The 17,771-nt window shown below is 36.6% G+C and overlaps 1 protein-coding gene across 2 annotated transcripts in view; it reads left to right on the plus strand.

The window, feature by feature from the left end:
- The window catches only part of TTC7A (tetratricopeptide repeat domain 7A), a 42,943-nt gene that overhangs the window by 12,361 nt on the left and 12,811 nt on the right, over positions 1-17,771 (plus strand). For both annotated transcript variants that reach the window (XM_039347493.1, XM_039347492.1), the window contains exons 4-8: positions 7,214-7,344; positions 9,113-9,234; positions 11,403-11,481; positions 15,599-15,759; positions 16,582-16,645. In XM_039347493.1, the coding sequence (XP_039203427.1) occupies positions 7,214-7,344; positions 9,113-9,234; positions 11,403-11,481; positions 15,599-15,759; positions 16,582-16,645 (557 nt within the window). The remainder of the gene's footprint in view (positions 1-7,213; positions 7,345-9,112; positions 9,235-11,402; positions 11,482-15,598; positions 15,760-16,581; positions 16,646-17,771) is intronic.

Here is a 17,771-nt window from a genome sequence, read left to right on the forward strand (position 1 = left end):
TTTCTTTGGGAGTGAAGGATCCAGGCTGAGACTGATGCTTGTGCAAAACAATGGAATCTGGTTTCTTTTGTGAGGGTAATGACAATATTTAAGATCAAGGAAAAAAGGGTTAATGGGTCAGTTTTAAGACCCACTCTGCTGGCAGATCACACCACTGGCTCTTTTCTACAGCTTTTTAGTGCTTATCAAACTGACAGTATTTGGTTCTTCTTTCTTTTGTAGTATACTTACATTTCTCCTTGCTGCATTTTCAGCCATTGTACAATAATACTAATAATCTCTTCTCTGTGTGTCTTTTTATTCTATGTTTGGAAAATAGGCAAGTTATCAAAGGGTTTATGATTCAGCTGTTTGTCTGGGAAACCTGGAAAAATTATCTCTGCTTGCATTCTTCATCTTCTGTTTCCTTTCAGTGCTGTTTATGAATGCTGCTGAAATAGTTGCTCTCTGCCTATCCTCTTCTAACTTTTTCAGCATACCAGTCCACTTATTAGGTGAATAGAGGGTGGAGTGATCAGATATCTTCAACTGGTATGTAAAAATCAAAGTTAAAACACCATATTACTATTGCAATGAACTTTCTGATCATCAGGCATGATCTGTGCTTCCTGTTTCCCCAAGGGGCCACACCTAAGAATGTCTCTGCTATTCTATTGGCTTTGGGGGATGCGCCATTGGTACCTATTTGTGAATGGTTATTGGATTAGCATTTAGAAATGATATCCTCCAATTATTAATAAGAAATCTTTAGAAATTTTGATATGCCTAGCTTACTTACGGTGTGTATATTTTATTATGATTTTACTTGCTACCACGAAAAGTTCCTAATTCACAAGAATTTCTTTTTGCTAGCCTACCTGCCCACTTTTGCTTTTGTGAACATCAGATAGTCTACGAAGCATCCTGGTTTACTTAATTATTTAATTTAAACAGGCCTTTCCTGCTTACAAATATATGCATAGTTGCATAAAGATCACATACAGAGTTCTTGGATAGGTATTTCTGAGGGCACTTTAATGATAGCATTTTGATAGATTTAGCTCAGGTTCTTAACATGCTGAATAATAATTTAAAATATAGGAGTCATTGATCAGGTTCAGTTAAAATATTATGCTATGATTCTGAAAAAGAATGGGCTTAGCTATATTTGGGTACATGTAGTCTGTTATTCCTCTTCTATGGTTCCCTACTAAAATTCCCAGAAATTACAAATATAACTTGTATCTGACCTGTATGATCCTAAAAAAGTAACTCTTGTCAAAGGAGCAATATGAGAATGAAGAGACTGCATCCATCAGCCAATGTGTGAGCAACTCATTTAAGTGAATCTAATTCATTTATTCTGTGCAAATCCACTAAATATTTGCCAGTAGGTATATAATGATTTTGTCATTTTTCCTGACAGCTATGCTGATTTTGATATATATTGCAAAACCAGATAGACGCTAAATCATAAGTGTTTGGTTTTGGTCTGAGAGTGTTGCATGAATCCAATTATAATGGTTTAGTAAGTGTTTTATGCACTCATGGCTTTGAACCCAATCAACTGCACCAAAAGTGTTTTTCAAAAGGCAACTGGATTTCGTTTTTTCTTCTTCTTGAAAACACTTCACTTCTTATCCAACAAGCTTGTGGCTGAATGGTGGGGAATGGAAGGATTTATATTCCTTACCAGTCATCTGGTTGTTAACACTCTGAAGGTCCGTCATTAGCTCTCTGAGAGTTGTTGAGGCCATTTGGAGGTTTATCTGTACTTTCAGGGTCATCTGAATCAGAGTGCAAATGGATGTGGAACCTTCTGGGGTCTCCTGTAAGAACTATGCTGTAGACAGGGGATAGGTGGTGTTCATATCCCCCCCCCCATTTGAGAAAGGGCTGTTCAATTTTAATATAGATGGCCTTTTTGACCCCTCATACAAACCAGTGGGCCTTTCTGTCCAGAATGTGGACTTTACCAAGAGTGACTTTTGTCTTTCAGACAAGGTCATTCTTTTTTTTTTTTTTTTTTTTTTTTATTGAAATTTTTCAAAAGTTTTACAAATAAAAATCCACCCCCCCTCCCCAACCACCCCACCCCCCCCCGACTTCCCAGAACTGAATATAGGATTATTTAACAAATATTTTAAAAATAACATTTGCAATTTATAAAATAATTAATAATAATAATAAAAATCACAATAATAATATATATAATAATAATATAGATAACATAAACTTTAAAATGAATAATATATACTAAAAAAGAAAAAAAAAATAAAAAGAGAAAAGAGAGAGAGAAAGAAGAAAGAAGAAAGTAGACGAAGAATAAAGCATATATATATATAAAAAAAAATATATGAATAATAATACATAAAAAATGTATATATATAAAAAAGAAAAAGAAGAAAGAAAGAAAGAAAAAACAATCATTACAAATTATAAAAAGGCTAGATAATATTTTTCCATATCCAAATTATGTTGTATAAAATTTATCCATTTTTCCCATACCGCAAAAAAATTTTCTTGAGATTGCTCCTTTAAGAAAGCCGAAATCTTTGCCATTTCTGCCAAATACGAAACTTTATGAAACCATTCTTGTAAAGTAGGCAAAGATTCCTTCTTCCAATATTGTCCTATTAACAACCTAGCGGCTGTAATCAAATTTAACATCAATATAACCTCCTTAGCATCACAGTCAATAACAATACCTAGTAAAAATAATTGCGGAGTAAATTTTACCCTCCTTTTAAAAATTCTTTGAATATTCCACCATATCTTAATCCAAAAAGCTTTTATATGCTTACACGTCCACCAAATATGGTAATAGGTAGCATCCAAATATCCACATCTCCAGCATTTCGGCTGTAGATTAGGGTACATAATGGACATTTTCTTTGGGTCAAGGTGCCATCTATAAAACATCTTATAAAAATTCTCTCTTAAATTTTGCGCTTGTGTGAATTTAACATTTCTTATCCAAATAAGTTCCCAAGTATCCATTGAAATCGTTTCACCAATATTCTGTGCCCATTTAATCATACAATCTTTAACTAGTTCAAGTTCTGAATCTAATTCCACTAAAACCCCATAAACTCTCTTAATATGGGTTGGCCTTTGATCTCTTACTTGTTTTAAAAAAATTTCATCTTCTCTAAGCCAGCCCATTTTACAATCCATCTTCCATCTATCCACTATTTGTCTATATTGGAACCATGAATAAGTTAAGTTTTCATGTGTTAATTCTTCCAAAGATTTTAACTGCCAGTCTTGGCCATCCCATCTTAATAACTGTACGTAAGAGACCTTGTCCATATTTACCCCTTTCCTTATACCTTCTATGGCATGCCGAGGTATAGCCCATAATGGTATTTTGAAGTCACTTTTATAATACTTTCTCCACACTCTTAGCAAAGAGTTTCTTATAATATGAGACTTAAAAACCCAATCCACTTTTTTATTAAATATTAAATAGGCATGCCATCCAAAAAATAGGTCCCAGCCTTCCAAATGAAGTATTTCTGTATTTGTTAAATTCACCCAGTCGCTAATCAATGTCAATACTACAGCATCATAATACAATTTCATATTTGGTACCTTGAGTCCACCTCTCTCACGAAAATCTTGCATTATTTTAAGTTTCACCCTTGGTTTTTGGACAAGGTCATTCTTTTGAAGACACTAAAGAGCAGTTAAAGTCCTAGCCTTGACTATGAATGTGCAAAGTCAAGGCCATGCTTTAATATTTGTTTGCCTCTGCAGAAGCCACCAGCTGGGGTGGTTATGTCACTGGATTGGAGGTGGCTAAATGTTTCAATCTCTTTTTAGAAGGTTTTGAAGTAAAACAGATATCTTAAGATTTGTGGAGGTGTGAACCATGCATGTTGCCTTTTAGAATTCAAGTGGGAGGAAGTTGTGGTTTGGTAGGAAAAGAAGGTTTTTTTTTCTTTTTAATGAATGAAAGAAGTACTTAACCCTCTGCAAATGTTAGGGCATCAGTTATTCTCTTAAATCCCTTACCCAAAAATGAACAAAACAATAAAACAAAAATTCACTATATACTCAAACCAAGGGAACTCTGGGTGCTTGGGAGCCACATGTGACCCTGGAGCTTCCCATCCCTGTCTTAAGACTTAAAACTGTTTTTACCCATAGTAGCAGTTTTTAGATTGAGTTTGTTTGGCTGTCCTGATTAGACCCTATAATACTTCTGAAGGAGTGCTACATTCCAACCACAATAACAAGCAAGCAGTGGAAAATATACCTGATCTCTTGGGGGGAGGCACAGGTGCTGCATGTTGTTATTAAAGATTTGGTTCCTTAAGCCAGCCTATTGTCCTTTATAGAATGGATTCTGGCTGAAATGCAGGCTTTTGCCTTATTTCATGCAGTCTCTCTCTAAGCAATCTCTTCTGCCTTTTGGCTTTACACTATACTGGAACATAACCCATAGATCAATTTATCTCAACAGAATACAACAATCCTTAAGAAAACCAAGCATAATTCCACCAGGACTTAAAACATTTCCTCACAGCTGAGTAATATGCATTTGTCCCATCCTTGAGTTGATAGAAAACTATATTGATGTATTTTGCACTGGCCAGGTTTTACTGTGCTTCAGCAGTGAGAAATTGTCCTTATATATTCAATGTGGGGCAGTTTCAAGGCAGTGATTGGTGGGTTTCTCAAGTTCCTTTTCCCCTTGCACCCATTGTTACTTCTTGGTAGGAAAAGTAGGCACCCACTTTTCTTTTCTCCCTAGGATTATTGATTTCCTGAACAAAAACACCGCTGCATGACATTTGGGAGAAATCCACTATGCAGATTAACTTGATTGCCTTCTCATTCTCCTTGTGACCCCACTAATTGATCAGCCAGAATCCCACCCCCACAAGTTTATTAGATAACTATAAAAGGAGTACAGGAGGGATACAGTTTAGTCCCATTTTACAATCTTTCTTGCAACAGTTAAGTGAATTACTGCAGCTGATTAGTTAGCAACCCAGCTGTTAAGTGAATCTGGCTTCCCCATTGACTTTGCTTGTCAGAAGGTCGCAAAAGGTGATCCACTGCAACCATCATAAATATGAGTCATTTGCCAAGCATCTGAATTTTGATCACATGATCATGGGGATGCTGTAACAGTCATGTGAAAAACAGCCATAAGTCACTTTTTTCAGTGCTGTTGTAACTTTGAACAGTCACAAAATGAATTGTTGTAATGCAAGGACTAGCTGTATTTTGCTTGATATGGCTTTTAATGGACTGCTTTTGCCAGGGGTTTTCACTTTTGATGTTGGAGGTGGGGGGGGGGAGACAGAGAGAGGGAGAGGGAGGGAGAGAGAGAGAGAGAGAGAGAGAGAGAGAGAGAGAGAGAGAGATGACCCACACGATTTTAATCCTTGAAGTTAAGACTGCATTAATGATCAAAGTTCAGGTCTTGTAATAATAGCAGTAATAAATGGAAGGGCTTTTCCACTCTCCTCTGTACATTCTGTTCCAATTTCCAGGCTGACCGTGTAGGCATGTTGAAGAAAAAAATAACCTGGGGTGTGGAGGTACAGTGTAAGGTAGCTAAGGACAAAATAGATAGGAACAGAGAGAAGGAACTCAGGAAATTGCTACATCTGAATAAGACCTTTTAATCTCTGAAGCTCACTTTTATCTATAATGAGTGGCTGTATTTGTACAGAGGATCAGAGAAGGATTTTTTCAGGTTTATTTGCAGGTGCCAGGAATTCCACTGAGGACTTTCTGTCTGCAAAGGTACCTTTACATGATTTCTATTTAAAGAGAGGAAAAGGAAGATAAGAATGTGACATATGGATTGAATGGAGAAATACAGAATTCTAATTAGAGAGGCAGAAAAAGATGGTATTAGAATTGACCTTATTTGTGGAACTGAGCCTGTCCCAATCTTAATTATTTGTATATATATTTATCTATAATAATTTTATGGACAGTTGCCAGATTCCACATGTATACTTACATAAGAAGCTGGTTTAAATTATTAGGATGAATGAATGCTATATTGGCTATAATGAATATATTCAGTATATTTAGTATAATATAATGCAACATACAATATAATGAATATAATGCCATCAATATCTAGTGGATTTTCAACTATATCTGAGGGGGAAGGGAGATCGACAACCACATTTAAGCATAAGCCCAAAGGCATTAAATCTTACAAATCAGCAAGTGATAAAGAAGGAGTGCTCAGAAATACACTAGGTAGGAGATGCAACAGGCAAACCTAAGAAGGCTCAATTGCTTATTCACAGAGTATGAAGAACAAACCAGGAGAACTTGAAATCCTAGTATGGGTGGTGGTGGTGGTGGTGGAATATGACATTATTGGTGTAATTGAAACCTGGGGGGATGGAACTCATAGTTGAAATACAATACTGGAAGAATATAATTTGTTTTTTTAAAACAAATAAACAAAGAACAACCATCCTAAAGCTCTGGGATAGCCTGAGGATTCTTATCCTCAACAAAGGGTTGGATTAGAAGTCTTTATAACCCCTTGATTGTGTGTGTGTGTGTGTGTGTGTGTGTGTGTGTGTAAAGAAGACAACTTGCTGTAGAGAGGGTTTTTTATATTTGTTTTCTGCAAAACTAGGAAAAATAGAGAGCTTTACAATTTACATACTGTAGCTTCTTGCTGCAATTCTGTTACTAATCTGAAAACTTTGCTCACCACCCCCTTTTGATTTTAAAAATATCCTTTCATATTGCTCATATGGATGCAAACATGTATATTTAGCTAGATGATAGCAAGAAGGTTAATCCCCCCCTTTTAAAAAAAACATCATGGGAAGGGAATCAGTGGCAGTAGTCTAGCTATAATATAAAAGATATTACTCTTCCTGAGGCTGAAGTAATCTATGCTCTTGGAATTCAAGACCAACCCCAAAGACCACACAACAAAATCCACTGAGTCCAGTCCTTTATTTGCTTACATCTAACCATGGACAGAACCTTGCTAGACTATAGCTACAACCTTCTAACCTACTAAATACAGCCTGAGAGATTCTAGGGTGTGGTTGTCCTGAAGCTCTCCCCCTTAAATCAGGATATAAGATTTAAATTCACTCCAGTAAATAACCTCCAGCTATGTTAGACTTCTCTAGATAGTGAAGATTATGGGGATGGTTGCACGAAGTGAGAACTAATTGATAGTTAGTGCTTTTCAGCATGGCATTGAAAGACACTGCTGCTGTTTTCATAGGCTTGGCACTGGAACGCTCACCCAATTCCACTGCTTCTCAAGTCCGACTGTCAGAAAGAGAAGAGGAAGTCATGATTTGCTTTGAAAGGGCATGTGTAATCGCTCAGATTTTCCTGCAAGAACTGGAGAAGGTAAATTAGAGTCAGCTCGATATCACTGTTATATCACTGTTTAACTTGTTTTCCATTAAACGAAAGCCAGAAAATGTGCTAAATTATATACGCTGGGATCATGCCTGATGCTCATTTTTATTCTGCTTTCCCTCCAATATGCTCGAGATGCTGCTCTCTTTTGCTCATCTAATACTTCTCTGAGGTGATTAAGTCCAAATAGCCCAAGACTTCATGCACCTGGCTGAATGGGAATTTGAATCAGATCCCTGTACGTAATTTTATATTTTAGCACCACATTTTGCCAGCTTTTTGAATATTGAATTTCAGAACACAAGTTTGAAAATCACTAAAATACCACAGATAAAAATGTAAAAATAATAACAGAACAGAACAGAATAGAATAAATTTATTGTCATTTTAAAGATTCTGAGGAAAATTGCCAGATTTTGAATAATGTGTGCTATATCAATTGTACTTTATGCAAAACTGTATTATATGCTTTTACTGTATTTATCTAAAATGAAGACTATTTTTTTCTACAATCAATTTACCTTTAAAATGGGAAGGTCATCTTAGCTCAATTACAAATTTGATAATAGGTGCCTCTCAAGTTTCTCTTTTATTTTGTATGTTGGGGTCAGAAGCCATCTTAAATTCAAGGTTATTTTACATTTGGGTAAAGAAAAGTCTTCAGGTCATGCTCAATTCCTGGTCCACCATGGTATTTTCTTGACAACTGTATGGAAGTGGATTTGCCATAATCTTCTAATCTAGGATGTTTTAACTCTTGCATTTAGCAGCATCCCATTGAGCTACTAAGTAGGTTTGATCCTCTTTAGCTTTTTTGTGATCAACCAAGTTTGATGTGCATCCACAAAAGGAACATCAAATGCAGGGAACTATTGACTAAATGTGCCTCTTTATGTTATTATGCAAATACAGTAGCTTACGTAAAAGATGGGAAGATTTAATTGTAACTGACACAGTTCGACATCATTGCAAATTGCTGCAGATGTTATTATGCTATCTAGTTGGTAAAGATGGTAATTTGATTACAGACTATTGAATAATCTATCATGTCTGTTCAGTAGTTTGGATTTGAAGGTGCGTTGGACTGTATATGGGACTAATGTAAGACCCACTGTCAGTGCCTTAAACCGAATCTATGTTTTCCTGAGATCACAGTACAGCTATGCTGGAAAAAAATGCAGCAGCTTTTAGGAGTTTCCAAGAGGTGCTCTGTGAACACCCTCATGCACTCCAAATCACTTTTTTCCCCCTTCAAAACTTTTTTCCTTTCAAGTCACTGCACAGCCCTAATTTTGGGCTCAGAGAAGGGCAAGTATTGATTTGTAATCCATCCAGTTTATGGGATCCAGTACTCAGATGCTTAACCACTTTTCTGTTTTTTTTCAGTTTCAATTAAACAATACAAAGGAGAGAGCTATTGAGCCTTTAATGGGTTACCATTTGTGGTTTTAGCTGTTCTTTTGTTTATAATTTGTGACTCTTAAATTATGTAGATCTACTTAGTATATTGCCAGAAATACAGAGGGAAATATAAGGATCTTTCCCTGGTGATCCTTACGAAGCCAGCACAAAAAAATGGCCAAACTATAAAGGAATAACAAGGGTAATTCAAAGCAAATTTCAAATTATCTTTACCCCATCCTCTTTCCCTTATATTAATCATTTTCTCTGACCTTTTGGAGGAAGAATAGAATAACTATTAAGCAAAATTATTGTTCATATTTATCTGTCATCTCTCTCTATCTCCTATTACCAGAGGTTTAATAATACACATACAAGAAGCATAAAAGGCAGTCAGATGTCTTCCTTGGATTTTGAACTTCCTTACTTTCTGGAAGCAGCTCTACAAAGTGCATATGTGGCTCATTTAAAGAGAGGGTAGGTATGGTTTCACATAAAAAGCTTTGGATATAGTTCTGTTCAAAACTACCAGTAGATAATAAAAGATACAAGCAAGAACTGCTTGAAATTGTACAATGTTGACATACTTATGAAATAAGGAGATGTTGAAGTAAGGTCTTTCACTGGTCCAAATTATGATTGAGTAGCAGGAATGGATTTTCTAGTCTTCCCAAGATACAGGTAGTCCTTGACTTACAACAGTTCGTTTAATGACTGTTCAAAGTTACAGCAGCACTGAAAAAGTGACTTATGACCATTTTTCACAGTTACGACCTTTGCAGCATCCCCATGATTATGTGATCAAAATTCGTATGCTTGGCAACTCGTTCATATTTATGACTGTTGCTTGGCAACTGGTTCATATTTATGACTGTTGCTGTGTCCCAAGGTCATGTGATCACTTTTTGCGACCTTCTGACAAGCAAAGTCAATGGGGAAGCCAGATTCACTTAACAACTGGGTTACTAACTAATCAACTGCAGTGATTCACTTAACTGTTGCAAGAAAGGTCGTAAAATGGGACTAAACTCACATAAAAATTATCTCACTTAACAACAGAAATTTTGGGGTTAATTGTTGTAAGTCAAGGACTACCTGTATTTGTTTTCAGCATCAATGAAAAAGGTGCCCTGGAGGCAAACAGGTTATACATGCATAAAGCTAATTCCTAATTTTGGTTGAGTGGGTTTGTTTGAATACCCCCGAAATCAATCCTGTGTTCAGTTGATAAAAAGATGTACCACTTGTATGTTTAAGAAAACATTACCAATCTTCATTTAATCACCAAAAAGGAACGATTAATTGTTAGCAGAGGTATCACTCTAGGATTCTAAATTAGAAGAAAATTTAGTTGTAATTCTCTCCCCACTGTTTTAATACAGAGGATCAGTATAGGAGGAAGAAAGATTGGATTGGATCTCTTTTTTTCTCTGCCACAAGAGGGTGCAGACAGATCTCTTCATAAGCCAAGTAAACAAAATGTGGAAAGTGAACTGGGTCACTTGATGTTCTCATTAGATGAGTGATTTCTAAATGTGGTATGATTAGAGAAATGATTTTGTTTCTTAAGTTAAGAGAAGTATGTAGAGTTCTTCTAAGTGCAACAAATCCTTACAGGGTGTGGTGTGATTTCAGGGAATAAAATTTTCTGGTACGTGAGTTATGTGTCTGTGTGCATCTGTTTCCTTTCAGATAGGCACTTCAAATTTTTTGACATCTCAAGTGCACATTTCTTGATGTAAAATAAAATATTAACTGGTTTTCAGATTGAAACGGGAGGAACTTCTATAGAGAGCTCATGGATTCTAGCGGTCTGCTATGTAGTTTACAGCATTCTTGATAAAAGGATAATCAGCTTCTGCTTAAATACATTCAGTGAAATAGTGTTTATCAAAGCAGCACAAGATACAGCTCTTAATACTAGGAAGTTTCTCCTTTTTAATAGCTAAAATCTGTGTGAGATAGACTATAAGTCATGGGGAAAAGTGGGTTTACTGTCAACAAAACTAATTTACAACATATCCTAAATTCAGGGAAAGAAATGTACAGATTATCTGAACCAAGAATGGGTAGCCAATCTAAGGACAGTAGTTGAAGACTGTGACACAGTTATTCTGTAGTAATAAATAGAGATATATGTTAGGCTAAGCATTAAACTAGGTTTAATATATTTTAAAAAATGTCTCCAAACTAAGCTGGGGAAAAAACTGGTTCCGCTAGTATATTCTACCTTAGTCTAAGAGCTGAATATAAAGTAACATGCTTTGTCTGCCATGTTCTTTCCTCAGCATTATCCTGTGCAATAGGTTAGGGTGACATCTGAATCCATAGTACTACACCTCTGTTCTGACAACTCTTTTAGCCAAGTACACTAGGAGAAGGCACTGCCTTCTGATAAACCTTAAGTATGAAGTGCAAGTTCTTCTTATCAGTCACCATCTGGGAAAGTAGTCTTTGAAGGTTTGCTGACTTGCTTTATTACTATTAATTAACATACACAATTAACAAGTGTGCATATATATGTATGCATATAATTTATGAATGTACATATGTACATATATTTAATATAAGAGATATTCTTTTGTTGTTCATAATTCATGGACAATTCAGCCTTGCTTTTCCCACTTGATTTTTTTTTTCTTTAGCAACATTATTCAAGGAATAAGAAATCTAAGAGAATTGTTAAGGACCATGGAAACAAAAGCTACTCAGAGCTTCAGAATGGTAAGCTCAATTCCCTGGATTCCACATTAGCTTTCTGGGCAGAAGCCTGTAAACCTTCCTTCCTTCCTTCCTTCCTTTTTAGCACATAAACCTAGTGTTGCAATTCTGAGTTAACTAATTGGTTAATATGGTCAAATGGAATTTAACATACCTAACTTTGATAGTTTCTTCTACTACACAAGACTATTATAAAATCTAGGTGGGAGAAAATTATATAATTCTGCCTAATGTAAACTTTTGTAAAAATTGTCTTCTCACATGGGCCTTAGTTACATTTCTGTAGAAACAGCATACTAATAGACAGAGATGAAAGGAAGAGCTGGAAAGGAAGAGGTTCAAAAGTTGCATTTGAACAGACTGGATCAGAGGTTTGGAATTTTGAGTTGATCTGGGATGGAGCAAGGTTCATTTTAGAGCAGTGGTTCTCAACCTGTGGGTCAGGACCCCATTTGGGGTCGAACGACCATTTCATGGAGGTCGCCAAACAAGGCTGTCCGCCATTTTTTCCCCTTTTCTTTGGCCACGCCCTTGGCACCCGGTGATGTATAAGTGGTTAGGGGTCACCACAACATGGGGAACTGTATTATGGGGTCGCGGCATTAGAAAGGTTGAGAACTACTGTTTTAGAGAGTTTCAGAGTTCTTCTTTCCTCCAAGAGCTATTTCAGTCAGATTTTATGTGTTTCTGGGAACTTTTTCAACAGCGTCAGCAACAGTAGCTACAAATGACAGGAACTGCAAGAAATATAGTCCCATAGTTCTAGCAGCTGCAGGTATGCTGAGTGCCATTTTTAGCATTCAAAGATGCTGCACCCACATCCAGATTACTGCATAGTATGACCATTTATAACCATTTGCCTGTCAAAATATTAGTGTAAATTTTTGTAGTATCAAAAGAATGAAGCATGGAGCCTGCATTCAGCCTGTTTCAGAACATATTAGAAAAGACCCACTTACTCTGAAACTAAAAACTATTCTATTTCAGATTAACAATCATATAAGCTTATATGTATAAGGGAAAATCATTTTAGCTTTTTTCCTCTGTTGGTTAATGCAGTTATTGAAGATTGTTTACATATATAAATTTTAAAAATGCCCAACACCAAACAACTGGGGTACTTTACACTATAAAAAGATTAGAACAATAAAATGAAAGAAGAAAGAGATGTGTGCCCATGAAAAAGAACCATGCAAAACAAACCCAACTCTTATATAGGGGTTCATCACCCAAGATGAGCAAAAATGGAACCGCATCAGGATGGGAGCCATATGGCTATTTCGGGGGGGGGGGAGATACTATTCTAGAGGGCAGATACTCTAGTACAGCGGTTCTCAACCTATGGGTCGCGACCCCATTTGGGGTCGATCGACCATTTCACGGGGGTCGCCAAGCAAGGCTGTCTGCCATTTTTTTCCCCTTTTCCGGCAGGTGCCTTACCTCCCTTGGCTGGGTCAGCTGGTGGCCCAGCCGGTGGTCAGCCTGCTCCGTCTCTGCCACTTGCCAGTTACGCCTCGGCCGGTGCAGGGGGCGGCACCATGCATGCATGGCGCTCCCGGGTAGGGAAAGTCCTTGACTTATGACCGATTGGGTAGTCCTCGACTTACAACCGGTTTAGTCCTTGATTTACAATCGGTTTAGTCCTCATGACCGGTTGGGGGTCGCGGTATTAAAAAAGTTGAGAACCACTGCTCTAGTAGAAAAGGCATTCTTTATCCAACTAGATCACACTGTTTAATTGAATGGGCAGAAATTAATGGAGATAGCTGGTTCTTCGAGTAACCAGGCTCTATGTCATATAGGGTTCTATATGATAGCCAGTATCTTGAATTGTACTTGGAAGCTAACTGGCTCATGAAGCAGAGTTGTCATATAAGCACATTACTGGGGCTTATGAGTGATTTTCAAGGGCGTTCCATATACACCTCATTGCTCCATTCTTTTTGTGGGGGGAGGAAGTGCAGAGTGATAAAAAAACACAAGAAAAAGATATGCTGCATAAAAAATGAAAAATTCATTATTTTACAATCTCATCCTAGGGAGATTCTGTATGGAGCAAACCTGTAGGTGATTCTTGTTTTCCCTTTGATCCAGAGAATTCTGAGGAGCTGATGGCTTCTCTTGTTGCTGTGGTTGTTGGCTTTGCTAAAGTGGAACTATCTTCAGTCCCCCATTGCTTCTCTGGAAGTCCACAATAATCCATTCTTGTTTAGGGAATGAGTGCCTGTCCAAGGACCCTTCTAAGGAACAGGTGCAGATGACATACTAGATAGATCTGTGCAAAATCCCTCTTGGCCAAAGCTGTTACCTGTTCTTCAAGCAGAAGATTGAACTCCAAGATGTCTCTAGATTGTGCAACAGTCTTGATTGGAGTAATGCAGGTCCATCCAAGACTAAAGATGGAGATTCTTGAGACCAGAGGCCTGAAATATTCATAGCTATTTGGTCTTATCAGGACTGAGTCTAAGTTTATTCTTCCTCATCCAGGCTGCAAAGCCTTCAGACACTGGGACACTGCATCAGCATCACTTGCTACATATATAATTGAGTATCAATGGCTGACCTCACTCATTTGTTTCATGTAAAAGTTGAGCAGGCAGAGAGAAAGTGTCAAACTCTGTGACACCCTACCAGCAAGGGACCATATATTTGATTTCTTCTCTCCATCAGTGCAGATTGGCCTCAGTGAAAGGAGAACCAGAACAACACCACAGTGTGGTGTCTCTCAGTCTCAATCCCTTCATTCTGTACAGAAGGATAAAGTGGGTAGTGATATTGAACTCTATTTCTTATAGAGTTCTCTGGAGCTTTTATCAGACCACCTTCTCAACAACCTTCTCTAAAAAGATGAAAGTTGTCCAGGATCATTAGGTCCAGTGATGGCTACTTGAGGGGACAGAGTACCAACACTCCTTCAGAGCAGTGGAAGCAGTGGAACCAAGATGCTTGTCCAGCTTTATGGATGGGATAATCAAGGAACCAATGGAACTTGCAGAGGCAGAAAAATAGCAGAGACAATCAGAGGATTAAGCCAAGAAACAATGGTTGGAAATTGATCAAAGAGAGAAGCAACCTGGAATTAAGGAGAAACTTCCTGACAGTGAGGACAATTAACCAGTGGAATAGCTTGCCCCCAGAAATCATGGGTACTCTATCACTGGAGATTTTTAAGAAGAGACTAGACAGTCACTTGTCTGAGATGGTATAGGTTCTCCTGCTTGAGCAGGGGGCTGGACTAGAAAGCCTCCAAGGTTCCTTTCATATTCTATTCTATTCTATAATTATTGTTAATAATCATAGCTTAACATTCAGATGTATATTGTATGTAATAAAAAATTAAAGGGAAAAAATCTAATATCTTTTCTTGAACTAAGCTGGAGAGGAAAAATGCACAACACTGAGTTTTATTGTGATATTTGAATATAATCACATTTACCATAATGTATTAACAGTATCATTATTTCTGATTTTTAATATGTCCTGGAAGGATAAAGTCTTGGATTCTTGCATAGTACTACCAATAATTTTAATAATTTGTTTTAATATTATGGACATAAAAGTTTAGAGATAGAATTAAGCTGCCAAAATTTCTAAATTAATTAATTTGGAATATTGAATGGAAGTGCGTAAATTTTACTTGTAGCCAGAAAATGTATTCTGAGCAAAAAAATGCTTTTTTTTCTTTGCTTTGCCAGAGACTACAGTATGTTAATAGAAATAAAAACTAGAGTTATTTTTTGCTTGGTGTCATTCATAACAAAAGTGAAACAAACTAACATTGTTAAACTGCAGTAAAGAAGACACCCACTGAAAGGACAGGAAGTAGATGTTTTTAGAGAAAAGTTCCATTTTCAAACAACATTTACCATTGCTTTCTATACTGAAGTGCCATAAAAGCTTAACTACAAACAAATAAGGTACGCATGCTAACATCCACAAATACATATACTGAGCAACAGAAATGATTGTGTTGGCCTCTTTAGAGCTCCCTTGCTTAATACTTACTATTGTTTATTCTTTCTTGTGCAACGCAATGGATTCCAAGTTTTATACTGGCTCACAGTATAAGATGAAATCTGTCTTTTGAGTTTTTCAGAATGTATTTTCCATTCTTCATCAGGCAGCCACCAAACAACTGGCAGAGCTTCTCCTCCACTCCCTAAGTGAAGATTGTTACTGGAGTCCTTTGTCTGACCCACTTCCTGAGTTCATGAAGAAAGAGGATAACACTTATATTTGTACTACCTTGCGTCTAAAACTACAGCAACATGCTGGAGATAAGTACGGACCTAGGAGTTTACGGAATTTTTAAAACATCCTAATTACTGAAGGGGAAGAGAGCTTTTAATTAGGAATAGTAGCCAGGTCTTCTGTTAGAGGTCTCTGGTAATAGTTTTAGAAAAAAAATAAGCTAAACTTTATATCTGGAATTTTAAATCAATTTAATACCTACTCTTTGGGGTAGGTTGCTATACATAGAACAAATACTAAGTGAAATATCCTATGTGAAATATATAACCACACAGAGTAACATCAGAAATTAAAATAACATTAATAAACATTAATTGTTACAGGCCTTTAAAATTCCCTTACATTAATAGATCAGTTGAACAGACAAGGACAAATGGAAATGACACCGAGAAGAGGACCACTTAAAATGAATGACTGAGTCATATGATAGAGATAATGCCACATATATCTTGCTGGAAATATGAGGGGGCCAAATCAGACAAGGTCCTGGAATTCATCTGTCAACCAGCTCTTTCTGAAGGATCATCCCTCAGTTGCAATGTTCTCATAAGCTGATCCATGTACAGGCAATCTGGCCCCAAATGCTTTAGATTCAATATGGTCAGAACACCCAGGAGCAAAATTGTTTCATGAATAGAGAGTGTGTGACCAATCATTTGCTCTTCCTTGTCAGAGATGAGTTATCTCCTCTATAGCTTTTAGTCATTCCAGTCTGAAGAAATGATTATATAACAGATTAATCATGCATGAGATGTTTCACGTTACTAATCCTGTGGTGCTATTAACAAGAGTCTCCCATGAGCATAATTTTTATTGTTGCTCATATTTTGAAAAAGCCTGTTTGTCTTTCAGCATCTATAGCCCTCATGACAACGTTGAAGAAGCTCTCCTCCTCCTCCTGATCAGCGAATCCATGGTAAGCAAAATAAAAATAGCTATAAAGAAGGATAGCAATTAAGCATTTCATAATAATCCATTATGAAGGGAATTCCAGGTGTCTTTTCTAAACTAGGATTCAATTCATGTCCACAAAAGCATACCTATGGATTGAATATAAAACAATCACCTCTGATAGAGAGGAATTGGTTGTATTTTTTTCCTGAAGCATCATGAAATGTGCTCAATTTTAAGTAAGCATTGAATGAATTGCTTGAAAAATGTAACAGAAAATGTGATTCAATCTGGTGAATCTTTCTTAGTATCACAGGGGATGATTTTTTCCCATCCCCATCCCAAAATAGGCTTAATGAGAAAGCAGTCTTTTGTTTGTTTGGTTGTTTGTTTGTTTAAAAAAAATCCTGAATCCATTTTCTTGGACTTGATGGATTTATGGATGATACATCTCTGGAGAAGTAAGACAGACTTTGTAATGCTTTTCTAAACATTAAATGAGTAAAATAAACAGCAGGAGATTAAAACACAGGCTTTATGGTGACCATACACAGAGTTCATTCCCAAGACTGAAATCCTAAACAGTTACATGAGAATTTGTTTCATTTTAATTGGCGGTTGAACGAACTGAAGTGATGCTTTAGATAACTGACTGCAGGTGTTGTGAAAAGCTAGCTGCTTGTTAGTCATTTATAGTGCAATTCTAAGATTTATTCGGAGCACTTCCAACAATTCAGCAGCCTAATACTTCTAGTGCCCTGTTTGTTGTGGCCTGACAGCTTAGAATTGAGAACTGAGAGGTGCTTACATCTTTTTGCCTTTCCTATTCAAGCAAAGAAATAAAAACATTCCATTGTATACAATATAAGTAGTTGTAGATAGGCCCATTCTGCAGCTCTTGGATCTTGCCTTAGTCTGATGTGTTTGAAAGCCATTTATAGTAGCAGAGAAAAGGAGAATGGCTTATGTATACCAGTATCAAAATGGCTGGCCTTGAATACAAGGGGTTACGGCAATTTGCTGTTCTGATTTGGATACTTTTAGGTATTTATTTTGTATTATATAATTTTATATTATCAATTAATACAATACAATTAATACAATTGTATATATGCATATCATAATGCAATATAACATATCATAATAATACA

Source organism: Crotalus tigris, unplaced genomic scaffold (assembly GCF_016545835.1).
Source record: "Crotalus tigris isolate CLP2741 ecotype Arizona unplaced genomic scaffold, ASM1654583v1 scf7180000018081.1164505, whole genome shotgun sequence".
Lineage (NCBI taxonomy): Eukaryota > Metazoa > Chordata > Lepidosauria > Squamata > Viperidae > Crotalus > Crotalus tigris.